We start from the raw sequence: 20,161 nt of genomic DNA, 5'->3' as shown, positions 1-20,161 counted from the left end.
TTACGCTTCAATTTTCAAGACTTATACTTTCTCTTCTACTTCCCTTGTTTTATTCTGCTCTCTTTTCAACCACACAGATAAGCGTCGCGTGATTTCCATCATTTTTTTGTCACTTACTAATAGTCTGTTCTTCTTCTTCCGATTCTCTGCCAAGGGAAAAAAAGCCACCGATCATCTTTTTGGAAAGCAAAACGCGAAGCTTAAGAATGACTTTCTGTATAATCGAAGAGAACCGGCCGTGTGAGTTCATTTCAACCCGGGAATTCGTTATTTGAGAAAAATCCTTGTGGAAATTTCTCGGCCCATCTCTCTTTTGCGACTGGGAGCTCTTCGTTGAGGTAAAAGTTTCAATTTTCATAGGTTTTTTTTATCATTATTTTGCATTAATTTCCTCGATAATTTCACCTGAACATGTTTTTTCCGAGTCGTTAAAATTAAATATTTTGTGTTTTTTTTTAATCTCAGCAGTTAATTAACGTTGATTATTTTTTTTAAAAAAAAAATTTCTGTGAAAAAAAAACCAGAAAGAAAACTTGGTAGAATATTTGGATTACCCGTAACAGAGCAACCCCCCCAAAATTAAATTACTTCTATTAGAAGTGGTTTAAATCATTGGTTTTGTTGATACTTGTAATTCGCTTATTCTTTTATCGTATAATAAGAATACACGATCAAGCTCTAAGGGGGATAATTTCATTGGGAAGATGTCAAAAATGTTTAGCTAGAAGAATTTCAAGTCCAGTTGGTTTTGGTTAAGATGGCCAAACTTTTCATAAACCTGAGCCTCGGTAGCATTCTCTGAAGCTAACTAACCATCAGTTCTTTACTGAATAGCAATTAGTTGAACATTAGATATGCTTGCCAATTGCCATTGATGTGCTAATTTAGTGGTGTTTTAGTGAGTTAGTGTCTTCGTTATGGCCTAGACAGAAAAAGAGAAAACAAAGGAACCTTACCAGTCCTGGAAAGAAAGGTGACTGGTATTGGTGTTAGACTATAAGTGTAATAGTATTATCAACCAAGTGACAGCAAATTGTAAATTTTTTTGATAAGAAACTAGGCCTCGTTAAAAGCCCCTTTCATACCTGCCGCTGTACAAAAGTACCTCAGCGGACATTGGAAGGAGGAAAAGAGTACCTCACATATTATTCCAAAAAGAAATTACACCTCATACAACAGCACTGTTCCAAACATCACCCACCAACTTTACCTCAACCCACCATACAAACACATCATCCAAACAAAAATTACTAAACAATTACCCTATACCCGACTTAGCCAAACTGTCAGCCTCTCAATTAACTAGCTGTGAAAACACGGTAGGACACACTTCCGGAGTGTTAATCCATTTCACTGCAATTGCAGAATCAGTCTCTATAATTGACTGACCCCTACCACACCATTCTGATTCCACAAACAAAGCTAAACCAGCTTGAATGGCCTTCAACTCAGCTAAGATAGGCGGACCTGGATCAGTAGATGCCGAAAATGAACCCAAAATCATGCTCTCTTCATTTCTAAGGATACCACCAATTCCACTGCTATTCCAATAACTTGTCACTGCCCCATCCACGTTAATTTTGAAGAAACCCGGGGGTGGGGGACACCACGGGACCGTTGAGAGATTTATCTTCATGGACGGATTACTTGAATCAGCAGTCACCAACAAGGCAATCTAAGAGAACTGGAAAATTAGGAAATTTCGCCGAAAACCACGCAACCACTCTATATCTAGAAATAAAGAACGACTGTTTAAGATCAAGACTTCCATTCTCGAAAACGACTTGGATTCTCGAAAACGACTTGGTTTCGACACTTCCATACTGACCACAAGACAGCTTCCGGAATAAAATTCCAAATAAGATGACAATTAAAATCCAGCAAATTGTAAAATTGTGGTTTGCAATTGTGGAATATCATGTTCAATTGTACTATGTCTGTGAGTGTCTGGGAACTTGTCCGTCATTGTTAAGAACTAAAAGAGATGCTGCGAAAGCTTTATGTTGTAACATTACCAGAAAGATTCCGGCTGTTACTTTTAAATTTATTCTTTCTGGTATCTATGTGGAAATGTAAGGAGGTATTAATAACTATGTGAAAGCGAAGTGTTCTTTTGAAAGAGCTTTGTCGGATGTTTTGCATACTTGAGGGATTTGTTTCCGAACTTGCTAGTTTTCTTTTTTCATGATCTATAATTTATAACAAAAAAAATATGGAAGTGTTCTGATTGTTCTCTTTTGGTGTTGTCAGAATTTGATGGATACCAATAACTGGAGGTCTACTCCTCTAAGTGGAGAGGCCCCCATGGACACAGATGATTGGAGAACACAGTTGCAGCCAGATTCACGACAAAGAATAGTCAACAAGATGTAAGTGAATTTTATGGTATTATTTTTTGTTTAATACACATGTTTTTAACTTACTGAGATTCTGCGGATTGTTTTGTAGTCTTAGTATTGTTATGAACAAAACATTCCCATTAAGAACAAACGGTTTATTTCCTTCTCCAAATTGCTCTCTTTGTTTTGTAAATACATGGCTTGAGAACCCAAGCTTGCTCTTAAGTCTTACCGGGCACAACACACAGGCCGCATATCTGGAATGTGATGCGGTTATTCTATTGTCCAACTTTATGTGGTGTATTGTGATTCATTATTTAATGAATTTACGTAATTGGATAATTAATATATTTTGTTTTATATCTTTCGTTCCTTGTAAGCTTGGGAGTTGTTATCTCATTCATTTGCACTATGAATTGGTGATTTTCTTTTGTAATTACTTACTGAATTATTACTTTTCATGAAGTAACTTATTGCTGTTAAGTAGCATTGCATTTCTACATCGTTGTCTGAACAATGGCAAATATGGTTGTTGTCTATTTGAATGTAACTGATATATGAAGGCTTTGTTAATTCCAATGTTGTGGCTTCTTGATATATAAATGTGACTATCCTGAAAAGTTGCAGTGGAATTTTTTTTGGTGCTCATATAATATCCTGCCTAGTGTTCGTTTGATTTTGTGTTATTTAATGGACCTGATAACCTGGTCCTTAGCATTTGTTTATTTAGCATTTGAAGATTCTTAAGTATATCATATTTGTGTGTTGGTAACTTATGCAATGCCCTGTGTACATAGAATGGATACATTGAAGACACACCTTCCATTTTCTGGTCAAGATGGTTTAAATGAACTAAGAAAAATTGCTGTACGGTTCGAGGAAAAGATTTTTACGGCAGCAACAAGCCAGGTAATCTTAGAAAGGGGCATTCCTTAACGTGTTTGGTCACAGTGTTGTTTGTGTGCATGTGTATCTTTATGTTCCTTTCTCTGCTTTATTCATATGTATGGAAATGCACACACTCAAACTCCTTACCTAGTCAACTATGTTGGAAGTAGATAAAGAAATCTTGTGAAGATGTATTTGAATAATAAAGTAAACTTGTTTATTGTAACGTTATTGTCCGTATTCAGACTGATTATCTAAGGAGAATATCCTTGAAGATGCTTACAATGGAAAACAAGTCTCAGAATGCTATACCCACCACAGGGAATAACAGCAAACCACCTGATCCAGGTAATAGCAAGAATCAGCATTTTGCTTTTATGTGAGTACAATTCTTTTCATGTCCTTGTCTTTTCTGTTCCTTTCCATGCAGAGTTGAGCACTTCATACACCTCTGCATGTATTAGGAATAGTTTTTTCATTGTTTTCTTCTTCCCCGTATATTTTATAAACTTCTCCTTGTATGATTCAATTGCCTTGCATTTTTTAATACATTAGTGTTTCGGTATTTTTGTTGTTCATTTTGTTCTAAATGATTTTGAATTCAGTTTTTGTGGGTTATTCTCCAACTTCTTAAGAGTATAAATATCTTGGATAGGTTCTCAGGGCATGCAGAACCAAGTACACAGTCAGGGGCAATCAGTTCCCATCTCACTACAAAGTAGCCAATCTCAAGCACAACTGTTATCCCAGAGTGTTCCGAATAGCATGGCACCTGCAGGAGTTCAAAGTTCTGCTGGTTTACCATCTGGAATGCCTACCGTATCCCAAAATCCTGTACCTAATGTTGTTGGGCAGAATTCCAACATACAGAACATGCCTGGAATTTCACAGAACTCACTGGGGCAAGGGATGTCCTCCAATGTTTTTGCTAATCAGCAGCGACAAATGCAAGTAACACAACAGGTGCTTCCACAACCGCAACAACAGCAGCAGCATCCATACCATCAGCAGTTACAAAATCAACTTATGAAACAACAGATTCAACAGGGAAATATTCAGCCATCACTTATGCAGTCTCACATGCAGCATCAGCAGAATCTGTTACCACGTACTCAGTTGCAATCTTCCCAGCAATCTGGCATGCAAACATCTTCCGTTATACAGCAATCTTCCATGCAAGCAACTCCTGTTCCTGGTGTTCAACACAATCAGCAATCTTCTCTACAACAGCCTACTCAGACCATGCTTCTGCAGCAGCAACAGGCTGCCACTGCTGGTATTCATCGACCACCACCAATGGCACAGCAGTCAATGATGCCTCAGCAACAACATCAGCCTACACATACACAACAGCAGCAACACATAATGGGACAACAGACAAATGCTGCAAATATGCAGCAAAATCAGTTAATTAGACAACAAAACAGCATTGTGGAAATGCAACAGCAGAGGTTTCTAGGACAGGCTAATAATCTTCCAAACCTGCAGCAACAGCAGCAGTTAATGGCTCAGAAAAACCTGTCAAATATTCATCAGCAACAGTTGGGTCCTCAGAGCAATAGTTCTGGATTACAGCAACATCAGCCACAATTGATTGGAGCTCAGTCGGGTAACTTAAGCATGCAAACTAACCAGCAATCTTTACACATGCTATCCCAGCCTAAGGTTCCACTCCAACAAACGGAGCAGAGTGCACCTAATTTGTTACCAACCCAAGGGCAGACATCCCAGCAGTCACAGCAGCAGCAGCAGCAGCAATTGATGTTGCAGATGCAATCACAGTCTAGTTTGCAGCAACAATTGGGTCTGCAACAGCAACCCAATCAATTACAACCAAATATACAGCAAAGGCTTCAAGCATCAGGTCAAGTATCAAACTCCTTGCTTCAATCGCAAAATTTGACAGAACAGCAAAAGCAGTTGTATCAATCACAGAGAGCTGTTCCGGAGACATCATCAAGTATGTTTTTTTGAATCTGTGCCATTGCCTGCTCTTGTTTTTTGTTTGGTTGCTTTCTGAACTTTTGTTATTTAACTGATCTGTGCAGCTTTTTCCTGTGATGATATTGTTTTGCATTTCATTTTTACCCAGAAAGTATTTCCATTCCAACTTATGAGATTAAGAGAAAATTCTTTTGAACTTGTGATATGCTAACTTGTCAAAGCACTTTTTGTTTAGATGATTAGTCCTAGGCTAACAAAAATACATGCTATCAAAATTATTGGCAGCCTTGCCTTAAGCTGATCATTGGCACTGCCTGGTTTTGTATGACACGAGAAACATTTTTTGTCATCCATGTCACTGACTCACTGTTAAGGTCTTGAATGCAGTGATTGCGCTATTATATTACACTTAATGCTTTCCTGCAGTTATACTGCTATGGTTTTGTCAAACCACAGGAACCTGCTGGGTTTTAATCTTTCACCTGTTCAACAAATAATTAGTTCTCTCTCTCTCTGTCTCTGTCTTTCTATTGAACAATAACTGGTTTCTTTTATTCAATGAGTTTTTGCATCAAACTAGAGGGTCCACGTACCAGCCAGTGTCTGTATTTTCTGGAAGGATGCACAATGAATGCCTATAAAAGCAAGTTGGTTCATCCATGCATTTGATGGTCAAAAGGGTGTCAAGGCGGCCTCAATTGTTTGTGATGCTTGGATCTAGTCTCACAGCTTTTGTGGAGACATGAGATTTGTGATGTAGATTTGATTAAATTTTATATAAACCTTGCATTCCTCAGTCTAATTTGTGCAATAAGGTTCTTTAATGATTTAGATTGACTCACTCTTATTAGCTTAACATATTTCTCTTTCAATGAATAATAGGCTAGCGGCAGCATAGCTTTCTTTTAGGTCTTCCTTCACATGTTACGTAAGCTTACCAATTATTTACACCTATTCCAACTGAGATTTTTTTGTTCTTTTATCTTTTAACTCGAGAAACTCAAAAAATTAGCCTTGAAAGTAGAATGGTTTTTGAACTGCAAGTCGTGTTTGTGTCATGTTGGATAGACAGAAATTACAAATTGGCTGCTTTTGTAGAGTAGTAGACGGATGCCTTGGAGTACCCCAAAGGAAAAAGGCACTGAAATTGGATTGTAGGATGTTTGTTTTTAAATGAGTAACCCAATAAACTTGGATATGCAGGTTAATTGCGGGAACTAGCAATAAAAGCCTTTCATTTGTTCGTCCAAAATGTTTAATGGTTTCTTCAAATGCCTTTCACTTGTACCTTATTGTGGGTCAAAATGCCTTTCAGCTGTACTTCATTGTGGGTCTGATGTAATTTTATGACATTGGAATTTGATTATGGATTGCAACCTCCCCTTCTATGCTTGTGTACCTTAATTTGCTATGAGAGTTGGTTGTTTTTTGCTCAAATATTTCTTTCTTCTTTTAATTATCTCTTTCAATGTTCTTTTTCATCCTCCTAAGATTTTTGTTTTTCTTATATGTGCATGGTTTATTTTTTTAGCATCTTTAGATTCCACAAACGGCAGTGATTGGCAAGAAGAGGTATATAAGAAGGTAAAAGTTCTCGACTCATTCTATGTAATATTATACTTACAAGTTGGCCGGAAAGTGGTTATAAAAATGAATATTACAGTATATTGATATGTGTCTTTTATCAAAGGAAAAAAAAAAGAATTAGCAACTTAAAATAAGTTTTGTTAAAGAAATTTAAGCATTTTATTAGTTTCTTATTGCTAATAAGAAAATAAAACCAATTTCTTCAGTGCTCTATGAAAGATCTATTAAATTGTTGAGAATGAGAATAAAAACCAATGATATACAGCATCTTTGACCTCAAATTAATTGTCTTTACTTACTCTTTGTTTCTTATGTTATTTTAACTAAAATCAGTGCCTGCTAGTCAGAAAATGGAAAAATCTTTTTACTTTTTGTATGAATCATATAATGTGGATAAATTGAGTGATTTAATTGTTGGTTAACCATTCTGTGAGTTTACATTACAGATCCAGACCTTGAAGGAGACATACCTGCCCGAATTAAATGAGATGTACCAGAAAATTACTACTAAGTTGCAGCAGGTAGTTCCCCCCTGCGCATAATCTTATATATTCATTCCTTACCATCTCAAAAGTGGTGGAACCCTTTAGGACCATAATCTGCTTCTGTATGTATTAACCAAATTAGAGATGACTTCACTACTCTACGTTAAAGCTTTTGACAGCCCCTCCCCCCCCCCAAAAAAAAAGTGTGTATTCTTGAATCCTCTTCCTTTAGACAGTGTTTAGTGGTCTCACTTTTGCTTATCTGGTGGACTAGTGGTTTTAAAATTTACTTGGGTTGCTTAAGACAATTCTTTGTTCTATTTCCAGCATGATTCTAATCCACAGCAGCCAAAGTCAGAGCAGCTTGAAACGTTGAAACAATGCAGGACAATGTTTGAGCGCATTTTAGCTTTCTTATCTGTTTCCAAAGCTAATATAACACCCCGTTTGAAGGAGAATTTGAGTTCTTATGAGAAGCATATAATAAATTTTGTAAGTTCCATTAGGCCAAGGAAACCTGTCTCCATGATGCAGCAAGGACAGCTTCCTCCACCTCAAATGCATTCCATGCAACAGGCACAAACACAAACTAATCACACACAGTCTCATGATAATCAAATGAACCCTCAGTTGCAGTCAATAAATTTACAAGGTTCTGTGCCGGCAATGCAGCCTAACAACATGACAAGCATTCAGAATAATTCTTTGTCGACTGGGGTTTCGACAGCACAGCAGACCAAGTTAAATTCATTACAACCAGGTTCCAATATGGATTCAGGACAAGGTAATGCCCTTGGCTCAATGCAGCCGGTTGCTCCAGGACCCTTACAACAGAATCCTGTGAGTACCTCCCAGCAGGCAAATTTTAATAGCTCGACATCACAAAGTGGGGTAAGTGGCCTGTCGCAAAACATTAATCCTCTTCAGTCAAATTCCAACATGCTTCAGCACCAGCATATGAAACAACATCAAGAACATCAAATGATGCAGTCACAAAAGTACAAGCAACAGTTTCAACATCGCCAACTACAACACCAGTATATTCAACAGAAGCAGCAGGTACTGCAACAACAGCAGCCACAGCAGCAAGCAAAGCAACAGCTGTCCACTCAATTGCAGACACACCATGTGCCCCAGCTGCATCAGATGAATGATGTGAATGATATGAGGGAGGGGATGGGTGCTAAGCCAGGGGTATTCCAACATCTTCTGGCAAGCCAGCGTCAATCTTATAACCATCAACAGTTGAAACCAGGAGCGCAATTTCCTGTTTCTTCACCTCAGCTACTTCAGGCTGCATCTCCTCAGATGCCTCAGCATTCTTCCCCACAGGTTGATCAGCAAAACCTGTTAAAAGCTGGAACTCCCTTGCAATCTGCAAATTCACCTTTTGTTGTTCCTTCACCTTCAACACCTTTGGCTCCATCACCTATGCCTGGGGAATCTGAAAAACCTGTTCAGGGCACTTCTCTCCCAAATGTTGCTACTATCGGAAATCAACAAGGAACTGGTGTTCAAGCAGGCTCCCAATCCCTTGCAATTGGCACTCCACGGATATCAGCCTCCCCTCTGCTTGCTGAGTTCGCTGGTGGTGATGGAACTCATCGTAATGCTTTGAAAACTGTTTCCAGCAAGTCGAACATTACCGAGCAACCACTTGATCGTTTAACGAAAGCAGTTATTGAAGCTCTATCTTGACACTTCTTTCCCTTTTGTGGTTAAAGCAGTAGAAGTTCTTTGACCTTCTCTTCTCTCAAAAAGATATTGGATTAATTTGATTTTTAATGTGCTTTAATTACAGGTGAAATCCATTTCATCTATAGCATTGCGGGCATCTGTAAGTGACATTATCTCAGTTGTCAGCATGACTGACAGGATAGTGGGCTCAGCCCCAGGTAATGGGTCAAGAGCTGCAGTGGGTGAGGATCTGGTTGCTATGACAAAGTGTCGTCTGCAAGCAAGAAGTTTCATCAGTCAAGATGGAATGAGCGGGACAAAGAAAATTAGACGTCACACTAGTGCCATGCCCCTAAATGTTGTATCATCTGCAGGTAGTTTGAATGATAGTTTCAAATTAACTGGTTCAGAGGCATCTGACTTGGAGTCAACTGCAACATCTAGTGTCAAGCGGCCAAGAATTGAGGTATTACTCTTTGCTCATGGTGCAGGTTTTCAAAAATACCTTTTTTTTGACTTTTTTGGTCAAATTTTTTCAACTTTGACTCATTATTATTTAAAATTTATTATTGATAAAAATATTTAAAAAATATATTTTAGAAACCTTTAATCAATTAATTTTGAAATATATTTAATAAAATTTATTTTTTAAAAATATTTAAAATAATCATGGTCAAAGTTTAAAAATTTTGACTTTTAAAAAGTCAATAAGGGACATTTTTTAATGGGATGGAGGTAGTATGTTTTTTTAGGAAGCCTCTTCCAGAACTTCATGTAAATGGTTGAATTTCTATTTATCACACTGCTTCTAATGCCAAATTTAATGTTCATCAATCCATTTTGGAACCTTTTGGATTATGTATGGTCTTGTTTGTTTTTAAACACCTAAACCTCTAACTTCGTCTATATTTTGTTATCTAAGGAATGAGTTTGTTCAAGTTGAACATAGATGAAGTTTATGGAGATTTCCCATGGAAGCTATAAAATGGCTTTAATAAAAGTTTTAGCAAAAATATTTGGCAAAATCAATTTGCATTTATGAAAAATATTTGGCATAAGTCATACTTGTCTCTACTTAGTTACATACATTTAAGCTTGTGACTAAGGTAAATATTAAAGGTGGCATGAACATTGGTGAAGAAAAATTTGTGGACCCTTTCAGCACTTGCATCATTATTGTTCTGAATCATATGGTTCTTAGGTATTCTTTCTTCTTGGAATGCATATAGTCCTTGGTAAGCATAGACTATCAAGCATCGATAAGAAGCTTCAGCATGTAGTCAAGAAAACCTGTAATGAAAATATTAGTTATAGACACTTGGAAGTCATTGGTTAAATTTCACGGTCCATTTTGACCTTATAGCTTTATATAGTGTCTGATGTGATTGGAAATTTATTCTTTTTTATTTCTTTTTCGAATTCTATTGTTGTATTGTTCAGCGGGGCACTGAATGCAGGCAGATAAAATTTTCCGACTGCTATTATAATTTCTGATGTTTAATCTCTTGGTGTCAATGAGAACTCAGACATTTTGGTTTTTCACGTTTCAACTTCTTAGCGACAATAGAGGCTATCTTTGCTGGCAAGATAAATTTTATAGATATCTTAGTGTTGTCTGAGATAGCCACAATTTACTTAATATGATTAGATATAAAAGATGACATGGAAGCTATTGCAGGCTAATCATGCCCTTTTGGAAGAAATAAGGGAAATAAACCAGAGACTTATAGACACAGTGGTTGATATCAGTGATGAAGATGTCGATCCAGGTGCTACAGCTGCAACCATTGAAATGGGTGAAGGAACCATTGTCAAGTGCTCTTTCAGTGCTGTGGCTCTCAGTTCAAATTTGAAATCACAGTACATGTCAGCACAAATGGTAAGCTTTTAGCTCATGGAAAGAAACTGATGTCTTAACCTGAAGTATTATGATTTTCTTGGCATTATATCTGTTTGTTGCTACGCAGTCACCAATTCAGCCCTTGCATTTGCTGGTCCCCACAAATTATCCAAATTGTTCCCCGATCCTATTAGACAAGTTTCCAGTTGAAGTCAGGTGAGAAACATTTTCCTTTGAATCCCAATCTTTCTCTTCTTCCCCTTCTTTAAATAGGTTTGTATTCTGTTGAGAAACTGCTCGATTCATTTTTGGGAAATTATTATGCACCATGGTTTTGTTTCAACTGTTGCTTGTATTTATTTTATTCGAGTACAATTCAAAAAATAAAAACTGCCAAGTGATGATATTTGTTTCAGATAATCTTTTTTTAACGTTTGAATGAGATAGATTTTAGGTTTTTCATTATCCTAAGGAAAATTTTGTAAGCAGCTATTAGTATTTGGCATGGGTTTTTATGTTCCGGCTGAAAGGCAAGATGTTTCGAGTCTAGATGTCTCTATTTGATATTTTTCTGTCATATTCTGTTTTGCAGTGAGGAGGACGAAGACCTTTCGGTGAAAGCGAAGTCTAGGCTTAGTTTATCACTCCGTAGCCTTTCGCAGCCTATGTCACTCGGTGAGATAGCAAGGACTTGGGATGTTTGTGCGCGAGAGGTTATTTCCGATCATGCAAAACTGAGTGGTGGTGGCAGCTTTAGCTCAAAATATGGGGCTTGGGAGAATTGCGTGACTGCTGCATAGCCATATTTGCCAACTCGGTTAAAGGCCTGAATCTAATTTGTTTTGATTATTGATGACAAGAATTCCCCACAACTGCTATCACGAGGACTTGATAAGCAGTTTTTGGATCAACATATTTGTAATTCGAAGCAACATTCTCAGGTGATATCTATTGATTCGAGAGAGTTCTCTCGAATCCGAATGACATTAAAATAATTACTGTCGGAAGGTAATTATTCTCAGACTCGTAGGGTACGAAACATGGTCGCATCTGGGTCAACTAGGCTACACTTGTTGTGTCTACCTATAGCAGTTCTTTGAATGATTAAATGGGGAAAATCCTTCGTTTCTCATATGTTAATAAATGACAATGCAGAATCATTCACAATAGTTTCATTGTTGCTCGTCTATAGGAGCTTTAAATGCTCTGTTATCACCAATAGCTGTTGAAACGTACCGAATGAATAAAAAATTCTTATATCACCAATAATGGTTGAAACATGCCAAATGAATACAAATTTAATCACATGAATCTTTCTCACCATACCATTTATGCATTCCACCTAACCAATCAATATCAATTTACGTTAGTAAGAATCATTAGTAAGAATCAAAAAGATCTTAATAGATACAATTGAGCTATTTTATATGATGACCTGTCCAAATCCATGTGTATATTTTATATCCATATGGAAATTAAAAAGCTTTTGAAAAGTACTAGTACTAGTATTTAGTAAAAACAAAAGATGGCAGCACCAATAAATACGATAAACAGGCCTCTTCTGTGTTTGTATATGCAAATTGTCCCTGCCTGCTACATCAACAAAGAAGCAAAACAAGTTCCACTAAGCACACAGCACGAATGAAAAAACTGAAGCTGAATGCGGGGAGCAAGCCACCATGGGTTGGGTTGGTAGCTGCTGTATGGGTTCAGATATCAGCAGGGAACGGCTCCAACTTCCCACTCTATTCTCCTGCTCTCAAATCAGTTTTGGGGCTCAACCAGCAACATCTCACCTTCTTGGGAGTCGCTAATGATATCAGTTAATGTCATAAAAAACATAGCATAAAGCATCACAGCAAATGAAATAGGGCGAAGTACCTTTTAAATAAGTGATGCCAAAATCTGTGACCTTACTGCAGGAAATCAGTAGGCTCTTCAAGTTTGCAAGCCCTAAAACATGATAAAAAGAAGTTAGCTAAGAAACAGAAATGAATTAAATAATTCATATCATCCACAAAATTAAAGCATTAGCAAACTTGGGGGGAGTGGGGTTGAATATAGTCAATTTTAAGTGTCCTTAACCTACATGCGATGAAGTGGCCGCGGAAATAAACATAGCCAACTGGAGGTAGAGAACATAAAATTTCTGTTTAACAGGGATGACCGTGAAGAGGTACACGCAGCATGTATATGAATATAAGCCAACTGTAGGTCAAGACTAGACAAGTTTCTTCGTAAGGAAGGTAAAAACAGAGAGCTTACACAATTACATCTATGGGAGATAGACAATGAGAACAGGCTTAACTGAAGAATATAAATAATTTGAAAAACAAAACTACCAAATAGTAACAAAGGCAATGTAAAATTCACCTGAAAGAGGCTTCATATCAGCATCTGTTATGCAATTACACCATTTAATACTAAGGGATTCCAACTTTGTCATGCCTGCAGATTGATTAACAGGGCCCATCAGCCAAATGTAAAATAATACTGACATAACATGCATAACTAACATGAAAATATAACATCCCAAGGAACTGCATCCGATGATAGGCTAACTAGTCAAGGGAAAGGCCAAACCCATCATGAACTCATCACCTTATATGTTAAGAACAAAAAATAAAATACCATACAATCATACAAGTAGAAAGTTACCTTTTATGTGAATAAGCCCCCCATGAATCCTAGGACACTTTTCCAGATCCAGCTTCAACAAGTTTACTAGGCCAGATAAGGCAATCATTCCTTGTGCAGTGATTGCACTGTTTCTCCGAAATGTGAGACTCTTCAAGTTTGAGAGACCTAAAAGATTTTGTCACGTGCTGGAAATTACTAAGATAAGCAAAATTACTGAACATTAATTTAACAAGGAAGTTGGAAGGAAGAAAAGAGAAAGAACTGAACTGAGAAGAAAATAGTAGAAGTGTAACCAGGAAGGGAGGCAGAATATAAACAGAAAAGCGGCTAAGAAAGATAAAATTCAATTTGTCAAAACCTTAGGTCAGAATCCAGACTTGCCTGGTCATATTGCATCACAGGTTGCAATCAACTACTTGCTATTTAATAATTTTACCTATTATGGAATTTTGGCATTTTAGTATATCAGAATACTAGAGCATTAAAAAGTTACCTGGTGTTTTTTAGCCCACGGTCAGAAATCTGGTCACAGTAATTTATATTTAAACCTTGAATGTTCATGCAATCTTTGAGATATATCAATCCAGAATCAGTGATGTCAGAACCAGAGAGGTCCACCGAAAGTAAGGATGATCCTTGTGTAGAGATGGCGTCCATCCAATTTTCATTAACCCTGGGGTAGTCTCCCAGGTGAAGGTCCTTTTGCCAAGAAGAAAAGATATCATGATTCAACTAGACTGATCAACAGTTGAGTAAATATTTGACAAGATTTTGAAATCCAGATTGCCCAATTTATAACTTGTTACCTGAAGAGCACAATCTCGAAAAGCTTCAAGAGAAACATCAGTCAAACTTTGGGAATTTACCAGTTCATTAAAGATCTGCTGACTTAGATCTCTTGGAAGCATAGAAAATGAACCATAATTATCTGTCCTGCTCATGAACCAAACTCGGAAGATCAGTTTGGGTGTGGGAAGTAAGGATTCCGGAAAAAAAGGTACAAGCAATCAGTACCTCCCGTATTCTGTAAGTGCATATTCCAAAAGTGATGGACATTTCCTTTTTTCCCTTTGAATTTCTAGAACAGGCCTAGTAAAAGTTGTTGCTAGCCACTTGGAACTTCCATTCTTGCAATATCTTCCAGAAACCCCTCTGTGGAAATCATCCACATCGCCCGGTTGGTCTCTTTTCCTAGAACAAGCAACCCCCATAGTGGAAATATCTTGTAATCAATATATCTCATAAAAACCAGGCCATGAACCTATCCATTCAATTACCAAAAGTGGAAACATTCATTTTACTTCACCCTGCAAATATGAAAGAGTGCAGAAGAGTAAGTACTGAGCTGACATGAATATCAAGAGGAAGAACTGTCCCACATATTACAATTCTCAACAACCATTGGCTCTAAGAACACGGCATTTATGAAGCAAAAAATCAATTATTTGAAAACACCAGAAAATGTAGTTTGTGAACCATATAAAAATATGTCAGCAACAAATTGAGTTCATTATAATTATATTTCTAAAATATCAGATTCCGATCTTATGATGGATTCTTGGATTTATACTGAAACATGTCACAAGCTGCCCACAAGGATATTAAACACAAATTTCAGCAAAAAAATCTTTCCGTAGGAAAAACCAAGGTCACCTTTACGTTCGAAGATAAAGAGAAGACTCTCATAGTCATTACTATAATCTAAAAATAACGATCCGACGAGAATTATATAAAGCTCCAAAGATCACAGGTAGGAATCAATTTTAAACGACGAAAAGCCTATATGCACGAATCGAATCATTTCGGTGGTAAAAAAAATTATTATTAATTTTTAAAATTTTAGATTTGAACGTAAAAATATAAGAGTATGAACTTTCAATATCATATGATTAAAGGTTGTCTTTCAATAGATATTATCTTGTATTTATCCCAAATTAATAATAAAAATATTTATTTATTTATATATTAACTTATATTTATTTTAAATTTATCTAAAAAATTATAAACAAATATTTATTTATCTTTCGTGGGTTTTAAATTTTATATACTAATAATAATTAGAGGATAAGTAACAACAAGTTTATATATAAATTATATTAGTTATTGAATTTAGTGATAAAAAAGAAATATAATCTTTTTAGTGAATAGATTTGAGTAATTGTACGTCATGTTATTTTATTAATAAGTTAAAAAATTTAAATAGATATTATCTTGTAATCATTACATATTATCTAAAAATATATATTAATTACAAAATACATCCCTAGTCTAAGAATTTTTAATTTTTTTAAAAAAAAGTATGTAAAGTATAAAAAGATAAAACCATTACTATAATAAATTAATAATTATATAATATAAAAATAAATAAACTAAAAATTATATACAAATATATTTTTTGATAAGATCATTTTAAAGGATAAGATGTTTAAAATAAATAAAAAGTGTTGAAAATATCCTCCCAAATATAGATAGAAACCTTTATTTGAAAAAAATGCATAGATAAAAAGTTATTTATCACTTATTGGGATATATTTTATATTTTATTTCTTTTAAATATATTATCATTTAAAATATATATTTTATTAAATAATTTAACTATATCAAGTATTTTATCTTCAGAGAAATATCAACTAACGTTTATAATTTAAATTCAGTACCTATTTTTTTAATATTTAATATTTCAAAACTTAAATATTCACCACTAATTTTTTCTTAATATTTATCAAATAACACGTTACTTTTACTCACTATTATAAATATAAAATCTTATTTATGTATTTTTTTATCAAAATGATACAATCTTATAATATGTCTTGTATTATGTTAAACTTAGATAATCAATGACACGATATTTACTTACATTTTATTGTTTTAACATGCAATATCAAATTAGAGGATATTATGCCCAATAAAAATAAAATAAATAAGCATAATTTATTTCCCTTCAGTCCAAATGAGTTCAATACTTATATAAATATATTCACATATGACACAACTCTAATAGTTACTTATACTCCTAATTAATAATTATATAAAGTTATTAAAACGAACCAAAACTAATAGTTTATATATTAAACGCATAATTTACCTCGAAACTAAACAATAAAGTCGTGATTAAAAGGATGAAGCAAAGTTTACAAAGAGATGAAATTAGAGAAGATGTTAAAGCATCTTTTGTTGCATAAGGTTATGGTTTTAACTTTTAATTGATATATGCTTCGTAGATATTCAATAAATTGAGATCCATTCAAAACCATTGGGACAGAGAGAGCCACTGGTTAACAAGAAAAGTGTAGGTACGCAATGCAAAACTTTTTGGCATGGATCTAACGGTTCAGGTAAAGCCGTACAGCCGTTTGGCGGAATCAAGAGTGTTGCAGAGGAGCATGGCAATTGTCATAGGTCCAACTCCTCCAGGTACCGGAGTAACTGCGGATGCTATCCTCAATGCTTCTTCGAAGCAAACGTCTCCTACGAGACGGTATCCATACTCGGCGCTGGGGTCCTGCGGTGCTCATCCATCAATCAATTTAATACCACATTTTTATGATATCATAACCGTTGGAATATAGAATGAATGTAAGCTCGACAAGGGAAGAGAATTGTGAGTCGGGCGAAATGCAATGATAGTTTTCTCTCTTTTGCGCTGGTTTCCTTATCATAACTACTTTCCCCAAAGTTTTGCCATTCAGTTTCTGTAGTGAAAATGGATTAAAGTAAAGCAAATCAATGAAACAGTAGCAATTTTACCTCAATTGGGCATGTCCCAACATCGATAACAACTGCACCTGGTTTCAGCCAACTGCTACGAACCAGATTTGGTACCCCGGCAGCTGTGACTACTATGTCAGCTTTGCATGTGATCTGCTCGGGATTCCTTGTGCAAGCATGTACTATAGTGACGGTTGCATGGTGCCTCTGTCCAACAATGTAAATGAAATATGCCTATTTAGTCAAATATCTCGTGGATACTGTTAGACGGAACCAGTTCTTAAACCCATTAGAATTATAGGGAAGTACCTCTTTGAAAGAAGTAAAATATAAATATTCTCATAAAAGTTTTAGAGTATGAAGATTTATACATATCATCAACACAGAAACTGGCAAAACGTGCGGACATAGAACTTAGAGATTTATTTTTATCTTTTTGATCGGTCAAAATTATTTTTATTTATCCCTTGTAGTGGATACCACATATCTAATTAAATAAAAAACATAGATCGATCTCTGATCATTCAAATAAGAAAAGCGATGTGGGAAAGATGCTTACTTAGCCATTCACTGCTCAATACATCTTGTCAACTTCTTTTTACCTCTCATACTTTAAAAATGTGAATATATGCATATCAACTTCTTTTTTCCTCTTCATATATTTATGCAACATAATTTAAAAATGCAAATGTATGCAAAAAGTAGATCTTTACCTGCAGTAGCAACGATATAGGCAATCCTACAATGTTGCTTCTCCCAATCACTACTGCCTTCTTTCCCACTATTTCCACGCCAGATCGGATCAATAACTCAAGGCAACCTTTAGGTGTGCAGGGAACAAACAGTGGTTCTCTTCCTCTCATGGAAAGATTTCCCATATTTAGGGGATGGAAGCCGTCCACATCTTTTTCCAAACTCACCACATTCAAAATCTTCTCCTCATCCAAATGCTGTACCAGGAATTTTTTACAAGTCATTTGCAGAACACAAATAGAGGGTTCTCTTGTAAAATTCAAGATGGAATTACAACAGAATAAGTGAGATCATTGAGAGGAGGATTGGATAATTCTTTATACGCTCGCCATGTTGCAGATTAGAAAATATGGGGAAAAATTTGCCCAAACCTAGATTGTATCCTCCAGGAGAAGTGAAGACGCGTATATACTACAAGAGAAGATATCTCTATGAGCAGTACCAGTAACCAGTAGTAGACTAGAAGGCACATACCGAAGGGGCAGGGGGAAACTTTGGTCTGCATTAGGAGGACATCCCCATCAACAAGATTAAGCTATAGCATTATTTATGCTTGCAGGTCCACTCAAGCAGTCAATTAAAATGGATGTGTGATGACCAAACAGAATGTCATTGATGGCTCTGTGACAAGAGATGTAGGATGACATCATGTGTCAAAACCGTCTATGGAGCTACTGAAGTGTCCAAGGACAGGCCAAGAGAAAACCCCCTTAATTTGATCAATATCATGACAATCAAAATAAAATCCCAATATGTGATCGACTGAAAGATATTGCTCATCATGTTGGGATTAGTCCCATGGTGCAGAACCTTAAAGTAATAACTACAAAACATACAAAGGACTGAAAGGAACGAAATAAAACACATTTACAACACACAAAACTTCCAAAAATACTCAATCAAGATGACTAGCTGGAAAAAGGTTCATATTGTCTGGTGACTGATAGATGGTTGAAACAAAACTAAACCATCATACTATTACAAACAAAGTAGAATCAGATTGCATCTTTTTAAACTACTAGAGAACTTGCTCTTATAGTTTGAAATATTAAGAGCTTTCACTACATTTTAATGATGAAATGATATCATTTGATTGGAAAATAGATTATCTCAAGGTACTTTATCTCTAACTCAGAGAAATTTATGTGGGTGCGATTAGGCTAGACATCTAATGCTATAGTACTAGCATTCTTTACCATTAGCTAGGAAAAGCAGAATTACCTCGGGCAGAGGAAGCTGCACAAGAATACCATGAATCGACGGATCCTCGTTAAACTTCAACAATGCAGTCATAACATCCTCTTCAGCACAACAATCAGGAAGTTCAGCCAACACAGATTTGATTCCAGCTTCTTCACAGGCTTTTATCTTGTTACGAACATAAGTCAGTGAGTCCCTTCTCTGTCCGATCAAAATCACAGCCAAACCAGGAACCTTTCCGATGGACTCCTTCATCCTTTTTACATCAACGCCTACCCTTGACCTGATTTCCTCAGCAATAGACTTCCCATCAATTACTTTCGAGCGCTGCACATCGACCACGGTGAATTATCACTAACCATAGCCTTAACTTACATAAAGAATAATGTATAGTTCCGGGAAAACAGAAAGCAAATAGCAAAGTCTCACAGTTATGGAGCTTGGAGGCTGATGGGGATCATGGTTGGTGGAATCGGAACCCCAAATTTCCGGGAGGTCGAGAGAGACAAGAGGCGGAGACAATAGTATTTGTGATTCAGAGCGGTGGTTGTGTTTGCAGTTGGCGGCTGAGGATAAATATCTTTGAGATACTTTTGCCCATCCTACAAGCACTTTCCGAGTTGCATTCTTCACCGCCATCATCCTCGTTATCTTCGTCACTAGCTGCCCATCAACAACCATAAAAATTCTTGGCTTAAATTCCCTCCGTTCGGCTAAATCGCGAAAATCACCAGGCCACTCATGATAGAGAGATGAAACAAAGAAGGGAGTCCAGGATTACTGTTTAGATTATTTTCAGAGCATATTTGCAGTGACATTCATTAGTTTCTTCCGGTAAAAATCCTCTACGGTCTCATTCAATTTTGAAATTAGACGAATTGGTCCCTCTAAAATACTAGCAATTTAATCTCTTCCAATTTCAAAATCACCAATGGAAATTAATCATGGTTTAACGTTTTCAGTTAGTTTTATATAATTTTAGTTTAATTATAATAAATTCAAATCGTAATTTATTATGTATTAATTTAATATAACTTTTTTTTTTAAAAAAATCAATATAATTCGCACAATATACAAAATTTAGAGTGAAACATATA

The 20,161-nt window shown here is 35.9% G+C and overlaps 3 protein-coding genes across 5 annotated transcripts; 1 reads left to right on the top strand and 2 right to left on the bottom strand.

Annotated features, from left to right (window-relative positions):
- Window positions 1-75: 75 nt before the first annotated feature.
- LOC120169580 (mediator of RNA polymerase II transcription subunit 15a-like) lies at window positions 76-11,929 on the top strand. Its single transcript, XM_039177696.1, has 13 exons — window positions 76-338; window positions 2,251-2,369; window positions 3,137-3,248; window positions 3,473-3,575; window positions 3,883-5,187; window positions 6,703-6,755; window positions 7,205-7,279; window positions 7,571-8,920; window positions 9,045-9,386; window positions 10,599-10,799; window positions 10,888-10,976; window positions 11,353-11,562; window positions 11,612-11,929. Exons 2-12 carry the CDS (start codon window positions 2,257-2,259, stop codon window positions 11,558-11,560), a joined length of 3,951 nt encoding a protein of 1,316 aa, XP_039033627.1. The 5' UTR covers window positions 76-338; window positions 2,251-2,256; the 3' UTR covers window positions 11,561-11,562; window positions 11,612-11,929.
- Window positions 11,930-13,874: 1,945 nt separating this feature from the next.
- On the bottom strand, window positions 13,875-14,611 carry LOC120169853. The gene is made up of 3 exons (XM_039177937.1): window positions 14,415-14,611; window positions 14,207-14,333; window positions 13,875-14,099 (listed from the first exon to the last, which is right to left on the bottom strand). The coding sequence occupies exons 1-3, from the start codon at window positions 14,609-14,611 to the stop codon at window positions 13,890-13,892; spliced, it is 534 nt and encodes a 177-aa protein (XP_039033868.1). The 3' UTR covers window positions 13,875-13,889.
- Window positions 14,612-16,625: 2,014 nt separating this feature from the next.
- LOC120169581 (bifunctional protein FolD 1, mitochondrial-like) lies at window positions 16,626-19,902 on the bottom strand. 3 transcript variants are annotated; one of them, XM_039177697.1, is made up of 5 exons: window positions 19,494-19,902; window positions 19,086-19,391; window positions 17,825-18,061; window positions 17,151-17,345; window positions 16,626-16,905 (listed from the first exon to the last, which is right to left on the bottom strand). In XM_039177697.1, exons 1-5 carry the CDS (start codon window positions 19,743-19,745, stop codon window positions 16,735-16,737), a joined length of 1,161 nt encoding a protein of 386 aa, XP_039033628.1. In that variant the 5' UTR covers window positions 19,746-19,902; the 3' UTR covers window positions 16,626-16,734. The 3 variants fall into 3 exon arrangements, with proteins under 3 accessions (XP_039033628.1, XP_039033630.1, XP_039033629.1); XM_039177699.1 differs by having other exon boundaries at window positions 16,626-16,871; XM_039177698.1 differs by having other exon boundaries at window positions 17,151-17,318.
- Window positions 19,903-20,161: the final 259 nt, after the last annotated feature.

Source organism: Hibiscus syriacus, unplaced genomic scaffold (genome assembly GCF_006381635.1).
Source record: "Hibiscus syriacus cultivar Baekdansim isolate YM2019G1 unplaced genomic scaffold, ASM638163v2 tig00111769_pilon, whole genome shotgun sequence".
Taxonomy (NCBI): Eukaryota; Viridiplantae; Streptophyta; class Magnoliopsida; order Malvales; family Malvaceae; genus Hibiscus; species Hibiscus syriacus.
The sequence above is the reverse complement of the archived record's forward strand: the minus strand, read 5'-3'. Positions and strand labels throughout refer to the sequence as shown.

Coding starts and splice junctions, on each gene's coding strand:
- LOC120169853 (XM_039177937.1), bottom strand. CDS start 14,611: ATGGGGGTTGCTTGTTCTAGGAAAAGAGACCAACCGGGCGATGTGGAT. Junction 14,334..14,414: donor GCACTTACAGAATACGGGAG/GTACTGATTGCT, acceptor GTTCATGAGCAG/GACAGATAATTATGGTTCAT. Junction 14,100..14,206: donor TTCGAGATTGTGCTCTTCAG/GTAACAAGTTAT, acceptor TCTTGGCAAAAG/GACCTTCACCTGGGAGACTA.
- LOC120169581 (XM_039177697.1), bottom strand. CDS start 19,745: ATGGTTGTTGATGGGCAGCTAGTGACGAAGATAACGAGGATGATGGCG. Junction 19,392..19,493: donor AGCCTCCAAGCTCCATAACT/GTGAGACTTTGC, acceptor GTCGATGTGCAG/CGCTCGAAAGTAATTGATGG. Junction 17,346..17,824: donor CTATATCGTTGCTACTGCAG/GTAAAGATCTAC, acceptor TTGACTAAATAG/GCATATTTCATTTACATTGT.
- LOC120169580 (XM_039177696.1), top strand. CDS start 2,257: ATGGATACCAATAACTGGAGGTCTACTCCTCTAAGTGGAGAGGCCCCC. Junction 7,280..7,570: donor TTACTACTAAGTTGCAGCAG/GTAGTTCCCCCC, acceptor TTCTATTTCCAG/CATGATTCTAATCCACAGCA. Junction 10,800..10,887: donor AGTACATGTCAGCACAAATG/GTAAGCTTTTAG, acceptor GTTGCTACGCAG/TCACCAATTCAGCCCTTGCA.